An 8,094-nucleotide genomic window follows, 5' to 3' on the forward strand; every position below is an offset into this window, starting at 1 on the left:
CAAGTTCTCTCTCTTGGTCAGTAACTGACAGCTCAGATCCCATCAGCATTTATGTGGTTGGGATTTTTTGCCCCAGTATGCATCACTTTACACTTGCTTACTTGAATTGCATTTGCCATTTTGTTACCCACTCACCCAGTTTGTAAAGATCCTTTTGGAGCTCCTCACAATCTGTTATGGATTTCATTATTCTAAATACGTTAGTGTCATCTGCAGACTTGGCCACTTCGCTGCTTACCCCAATTTCTAAATCATTTATGAACAATTTAAAGACCACTGGTCCCAGTACAGATCCCCAGGGGACCCCACTTCTAACTTCCCTCCACTGTGAAAACTGTTTATTTATTCCTACCATTTGTTTCCTATTCTTCAACCAGTTATCAGTCCACACATGAACCTGTCCCCCTTATCCCATGTCTGCTAAGTTTACTCAAGAGCCTTTGGTGGGGAACTTTGTCAAAAGCTTTTTGGAAGTCCATGTATACTATGTCAACCAGTTTACCTTTATCCACATCACACTCTCAAAGAACTCCAAAAGGTTAGTGAGGCAGGACCTGTGCTTGCCAAAGCCATGCTGGTTCTCCTCCAGTAAGGGCTGTTCTTCTATATGTTTAACAATGTTGTCCTTAAGTATGCTTTCCATCAATTTACCCATCACTGAAGTTAAGCTAACTGGCCTGTAGTTTCCGGGATCCCCACTGGACCCCTTTTTGAAAATTGGAGTTATATTATCTACTTCCCAGTCCTCTGGTACAGAGTCTGGTACAGAGACTGATTGTGGGGAAAGTTACATATTTTTGCTAAGAGATCAGCAATATCACATTTGAGTTCCTTCAGAACTCTTGGGTGGATGCCATCTGGCCCTGGCAATTTGTTGATTTGTAGTTTTTCAAGTCAGTTTAGAACATCCTCTCTCATCACTTCAAATTGGCCTAGTTTTTCAACCTCCAAGGCTAAGAAGCTCAGTTCTGGAGTAAGGTCTGTCTGCTCCTCCATGAAGACAGATGCAAAGAACTCATTCAGTTTCTCTGCAATCTCCTTATCTACCTTAATATTCCCTTTCACATCCTCATCATCTAAACCTGCTTCCCTGGCAGGTTTTCTGCTTTTGATATATTTAAAGAAGTGTTTATTATTCCCCACCTTGACACTTCTTGCTATATACTCCTCAAACTCTCTTTCTGCATCCCTTATTGTCTCTTTGCATTTCTTTTGCCAGAGTTTATGTTCCTTTCTATTCTCTTCATTTGGGCAGGGACTTCCATTTTCTGAAGGAAGTCTTCTTAGCTTTTATAGCTTCCCTGACTCTACTTGTTAGCCATGTTGGTGTCCTCATGAACTTGGTAGTACCTTTCCTCCTCCTTGGTATGCATTCCAACTGAACTTCTATTACTGTGGTTTTGAATAAATTCCATGCTTTCTGGAGTGATTAGACCCTCCTGAATTTCCCTTTCAGCTTCCTTCCAACTCTGACATCTCGTACCAGGTCCTGGCCACCACTCAGATTAAGTCCAAGTTCTCCTTCTCTCTGGTTGGTTCCATGACCAACTGTTCTAAGGCACAGTCATTTAGCTAGAGATGTGCCCAAACTGACTCCACGGGTGGAACGGGGATCGGTTCATTTTAAAAACAGGTAAGCAGGTCCTTATCTGCTCCTCCGCTGCCCCACCACTTTTCCAGGCACGGCACTTGCTTTCCAAATGTCTGGATGTGGCTGCAGTGCTGCTCCCAGCAGCCTGCGCATGATATTGGTACGCACATGGCTACTGCAGTGCTCAGGCTGCTGGGAGAAATGCTGCAGCTGTGTGCGGCCTTTTGGAATGTGAGCGCCGTGCCCAAAAAAGTGGTGGAGTGGCTGAGGAGCAGGTATGGACCTGCTTGCCTAGTTTTTAAAGGAACCAATCCCTACCCTGCCAAACCAGTTCGGATGTGAGTGCCCAAGCTGGTTCGGTGCTTCTCCAAGGAGGCACTGAACTGGTTCTGGCACATCCCTACTTTTAGCATGTCTAGAAATCTGGACTCTCTGTCAATACCCGTATGTGAATTTGCCCAGTCTATATGAGGGTAATTGAAATCACCCATTATTACAGTTCTGACTCTCTTTGATGCCTCTCTGATTTGCTTCTCCAATTCCAGGTCACTCTCAGCATTTTGTTCTGGAGGGCGATAGCATGTTCCTAGTAACACATTACCTTTCAGTCCTCGTATTGTCACCCATAATGTTTCTAGCTTTTTGGATTCTATTCCTTCTTTAATATACAGTGCTACTCCACCCCCAATTGGACACCCCAAATTCACCCTCCCTGTGCATTTGGGGTGTCCAAACTGCCACTGTATACATGGTTCAAGTTTGGTGATCAAGTGATGGTATATCGGAGTGCTGAGGAGGGAGACGTGCACATTCACGCTTCTTCTGCACACAATTAAAGGCTAATTGGAGTGTCACCTGAACCAACCCTTATTTTTCTCTCCTCATTTGTGGACAGTGTTGTAAACAAAGTTTAGTAATCTTTTATGAGAAGGTGTCCACTTACTTACCTTGAAACAACCAGAGGTAGAATCAACATTTTCAACATTCTCATCAATAACTCTCCAGGAAACTGGAAATAACTAATTTCCTGTGAAAATAAAGAGGTGGGTTAATTTTGGTAATGTATATGCTTGTCACGGTTAAAATGTTGTGGTCTTTTTACTCCTGTTTTCATTTCATTGCATGTCATTTCAAGTGGCATTTATGGCAAAGGTGGAGAGATGTGGAAATGGAATTGCTTTTTGGCCTGGGAGAGAATAAAAGATTGTATTGCATTTTTTTGATATTTTGAAATTATGATCCCAGTTCTCATTGCACTAACCTGAAAATGTTGCTGAAAGCTGTCAGATTAGTACTGTAATATGACAGACACTCAGAATGTAGGAAATAATTTGGCCTTAAGTGCAATTAGGAAAAGAAAGAGGTCCTTAAGCTTCTGTCAATCAGAGACATCTGCCCATATCTCTATTAATATCACAGTTCCCTGAAGGGTAGTTTACATTAATCAGAGTTAATCCTGGTAACAAAGAGCAAAACAAACTATGCAAAACAAAGATTATATCACTACAATAGCACACATTGCACAATCTTTGGTTTAATATTGCCTCCATAGAAATGACACTATTTAAAATGAAATTCACTATTCAACTGCCAGTACAATACATTTACTCCTTGATTTCTTTATATCATACATTTTGTTTTCAAAACATTAAAAAAAAATCTATTGCAGAAATTTTCAAAAATTGTTTTCTTCTGGCATGTCCAGTGTTTCCCTACTTTATTTTTTGATAGGAAAAAAACAGAATATTAACAAAACAGATGAATTCTTCAGGTGATTATAATAACCAGAACTTCCTTTTATCAAATAATGGAATATAGTAGCCTGATTCCAGTAGACTATTTTGGTTACAAACCAAATCACTGACCAGAATATTTTCACTAAAGTTTTACTGACATCAATAGGATTGCACCAGAGTAAAATGCTGCTTTCACTGGAAATAAGATATTTAAATGTACCACAAATTCACAACAGCATACGCTTTTAAAAATATTTTCTCAAGTATTATCTTTTACTTTTTGTTCAGTGTGAGACTCCAACATTTTATGCAAACATACCATTTTATAATGTTCATACTTGTTGTGGGATCTCTGAGACACTTAAGCTAAAACCTACATGGCAAGTTCTTTTCTGTAAAGAATAAGGATAGTTCTAGAACCAGACATCATACTTCATGAAATGACACTTACCTTCAGATATGCCCTCTATACTGTGACAAATTGCTTTATGTCCCATTTTGTTATATAACAAAGGGTTTTGACTGACCACTGCTTGTCACTGACCTGTGGAGAGAGGCGTCTAGTCCTGAGAAAGAATCCAAGGAGACATCCCACTATGACAGACAATACCGAGAGAATGAGCAAACCATTTCTTTTACAAACATCCTTGACCCGAGCCAGCATTGCATCAAAAGCCACTGCCATGATGTCCTTAGTGCTCTCTGGAAGAGAATCAGCATCCCATGCAGACAGACCTCACCAGCCTCCCTTGTTAGAATAGGCAGCTCTGGCTTGGTATAGATTAGATCAAAGCGTTTCTAGTGCTGCTTAGCTGACCTGCAAGGTCACCTCTTCTGCCAATAGCCTCCAAGCATGTAGCTGGCATTATTTCCAAATTAATACCAACAATCCTATTAGTGACTACATCAATAAGAACCTGGAAGAAGATTAGAGACTCTGGAAAATTAGAACAGAGTAGAGTAGTATTTTTGAAGCAAAAGTGATCTCAAGGCGATGCAAAACGTAAAATGAAAAATAAATACATATGCATTATTTAACCCCAACAGTGCAGTGTCATTAATCTCAGAGGGTATAAAGAAAACAGGGCCTTCTCAGACAGCAGGCTTTACCAGAGGATTTAGAGAGGTGAAATACTGTGAGTTATGGGGCATATAGGATATTTCAAATTCATCCAAAAACCCAAAAACCCTAACCCTAACCCTTTTGTACTTAAAACAGGGTTAGTCAGAGAATTTACTTTATTTATTAATTATATTTGCACACCACCTCAAACGTCAATCTCTGGGCAGTTTACAGGAACATTAAAAAAATTAAAACAGAAATTGAAATCTAACAACAATTTAAAAACCACATGTCTAGTTTAAAAGCTTGGGTGAATAAATTTATCTTTAGAGACTTTTTTAAAGTTGTCAGCGATGGGGAAGCTCTTATTTCAGCAGGGAGCGCATTTCGGAGTCTTGGGGCAGTAACAGAGAAGACCTGTGTAGCCACCAGACGAGCTGGTGGCAACTGCAGACTGGCTTCGGTCTGCAACTAAGGTCAGCTAAGCACAGACTAACTTCTTCAGATAGGCTATGGCGTTCTTGGTGATGATGGCATTGTGAACCCAAGCTGTTTAGAGCTTAGGGGTAAGCAGTGATGTGGCCAAATTTGCAGATGATAGCAAACTCTTCCGGGTAGTGAAATCCCAAATGGATTGTGAACAGCTCCAAAAGGATCTCTACAAACTGGGGGAGTGGGCCCACTCTAGATCAGGCCCACGGCCCATCTAGTCCAGCATCCTGTTTCACACAGTGGCCCACCAGATGCCGCTGGAAGCCACAGGCAGGAGTTGAGGGCATGTCCTCTCTCCTGCCATTACTCCCCTGCAACTGGTACTCAGAGGCACCCTGCCTTTGAGGCTGGAGGTGGCCCACAGCCCTCTGACTAGTAGCCATTGATAGACCTCTCCTCCATGAAGTCATCCAAACCCCTCTTAAAGCCATCCAGGTTGTTGGCTGTCACCACATCTTGTGGCAGAGAGTTCCACAAGTGGATCACGCCTTGTGTGAAAAAGTACTTCCATTTGTTGGTCCTAGACCTCCTGGCAATCAATTTCATGGAGTGACCCCTGGTTCTAGTGTTGTGTGAGAGGGAAAAGAATTTCTCTCTCTCCACTTTCTCCACACCATGCATGATTTTATAGACCTCTATCATGTCTCCCCGCAGTCGTCTTTTTTCTAAACTAAAAAGCCCCAGGTGTTGGAGTCTTGCCTCATAAGAAAGGTGCTCTAGGCCCCTGATCATCTTGGTTGCCCTCTTCTGTACCTTCTCCAGTTCAACAATGTCCTTTTTAAGATGTGGTGACCAGAATTGTACGCAGTACTCCAAGTGTGGTCGCACCATAGTTTTGTATAAGGGCATTATAATGTTAGCCGTTTTATTTTCAATCCCCTTTCTAATGATCCCTAGCATGGAATTTGCCTTTTTCACAGCTGCCGCACATTGAGTCGACGCTTTCAATGAGCTGTCCACCACAACCCCAAGATCCCTCTCCTGGTCCGTCACCGACAGCTCGGGTCCCATCAGCATATACTTGAAGTTGGGGTTTTTCGTCCCAATGTGCATCACTTTACACTTGCTAACATTGAATTGCAATTGCCATTTTGTCGCCCACTCCCCCAGTTTGGAGAGATCCTTTTGGAGCTCCTCACAATCCATTTGGGATTTCACTACCCGGAAGAGTTTGGTATCCTCTGCAAATTTGGCCACATCGCTGCTTACCCCTGCTTCTAGATCATTTATGAATAAATTTAAAAAGCACCAATCCCAGTACAGATCCCTGGGGGACCCCACTTCTTACTTCCCTCCATTGCAAAAACTCTCCATTTATACCTACACTCTGTTTCCTGTCTTTCAACCAGTTAGCAATCCACACATGTACTTGTCCCCTTATCCCATGACCGCTAAATTTCCTCAGGAGTCTTTGATGAGGAACTTTGTCAAAAGCTTTTTGGAAGTCCAGGTAGACTATGTCAACTGGATCACCTTGATCCACACACTTGTTGACACTCTCAAAGAAGTCCAAAAGGTTGGTGAGGCAAGATTTACCTTTGCGGAAGCCATGCTGGCTCACTCCCAGCAGGCCTTGTTCTTCTAGGTGCTTTACAATTTTATCCTTGAGGATGCTTTCCATCAATTTGCCTGGAACGGACGTTAGGCTAACTGGCCTGTAATTTCCCAGATCGCCCCTGGATCCCTTTTTGAAAATCGGTGTTACATTTGCTACTCTTCAGTCCTCTGGTACAGAGCCCGATTTCAGGATTAAGTTAAATATTTTGGCAAGGAGGTCGGCAATTTCACATTTGAGAACAATCCTTGAGAACAATCTGTGCTTTTTAAGTATGGCCAAGTTATCATATTTACTGGCAGTTTGGCTCTGATGTAGAATCTCCATGTTTGAGAACAGTCTACACCAGGATGATAGTTTCTTGGTGCTGGGTGGAAATGGTTTTTAGGATTTCCTTCACGTTCCTTCTTTGGAACTTCCTAGCAGGGGGTCCTTGGTCCCAATACTGTACATTTTTACTCCGAAGTAAGCCCCAAAGAAAAAAATGGGGTTAACCCCCTCAGAAGGGTCCCCCCTTCTTTGCTTTGCGGAGGGGCTGGGAGGAAGGGAAAAGAGAGAGTCCATATTCAAGAGAAAAGAGAGAGCCCATATTCAAGGGAAAAGAGAGAGCCCATATTCAAGGGAAAAAAGAAAGCCCATAGCCTAGGACCTCTGCTGGTCCCAATTCCTATGTGTGTTTACTCAGAAGTAAGACTTTTGAGGATACCATGGACAGCCAGGAAAAGAAACAAATGGATCAGAGAACAAATCAGTCCAGAATTTTCACTCGAGACACAAATGACCAGGCTCAAACTATCATACTTTGGACACATTATGTGAAGATCCAGCTCCTTTGAGAAGTCCATAATGCTGGGGAAAGTTGAAGGAAAGAGAAGAAGAGGACGACCAGCAGCAAGGTAGATGGACTCAATTATGACAGCAATGAATGCACCACTGAGAGACTTTGAAGGCCAAGTTGAAGTCAGATTATCCTGGAGAGAATCTGTCTATGTGGTTGCTAAGAGTCAACACTGACTTGACAGCACTTAATCATTCAATCAAAAGCTCCAGTTTAATCAATGGACTCAGGGGCATAGCAAGGTTGGAGTGGGCCCAGAGACAAGATTTTAAAATGGGCCCCTCACTGATATACACAAACACACTTCACAATATATAGTGCACTCATACTCACATCCCCATTATGAATACAGTGAATATCTAGTTCACATTGAATCTAGTTTTTTTACTGTCTGCTACTGTCAATCTCCAAGAGACTCAACATAATTCATAGGGGGTGCAACACGGGTGGGTGGGGAGTCATGTGACATGCCTCTGGGGGGCCCCTCAAGGCAGTGGGGCCCCAAGACAACTGTCTTCCTTTGCCTAATGGTAGTTATGCCCCTGAATGGACTTACTTTCTTGTACGTTATTCCAAGCTTTGCTGAGCGCCCCTGCTTCCCCACTTTGGTGGGGGTGAGAGAAAGGTGGCTGTGGTGAGCAAGGGGTTAACAGAGTCTGGGCCTGGTTGCTAGGGTAGATGATATCATGGTCAGACCACACACCAAGCCCTGTGGTTGGCTGCAATCTCCCCTATGGAAACCAATTGGATTGATTGTTGGCTTTTCCCTCTTTTGGGAGGAGAGGTTTCTTTCCTTTTGTGTGTCTGGGAAAAGGGTTT

General features: G+C 42.6%; 1 protein-coding gene across 2 annotated transcripts in view; it reads right to left on the bottom strand.

Moving 5' to 3' along the window:
• Positions 1-4,012, bottom strand: part of SLC1A7 (solute carrier family 1 member 7) — a 114,382-nt gene extending 110,370 nt beyond the window's left edge. For both annotated transcript variants that reach the window (XM_053248397.1, XM_053248396.1), the window contains exons 1-2: positions 3,872-4,012; positions 2,539-2,618 (exon numbers count right to left, since the gene is read on the bottom strand). In XM_053248397.1, the coding sequence (XP_053104372.1) occupies positions 2,539-2,618; positions 3,872-4,012 (221 nt within the window). The remainder of the gene's footprint in view (positions 1-2,538; positions 2,619-3,871) is intronic.
• Between the last annotated feature and the right edge of the window lie 4,082 nt (positions 4,013-8,094).

Source organism: Hemicordylus capensis, chromosome 4 (genome assembly GCF_027244095.1).
Source record: "Hemicordylus capensis ecotype Gifberg chromosome 4, rHemCap1.1.pri, whole genome shotgun sequence".
In the NCBI taxonomy this organism is placed as follows: domain Eukaryota; kingdom Metazoa; phylum Chordata; class Lepidosauria; order Squamata; family Cordylidae; genus Hemicordylus; species Hemicordylus capensis.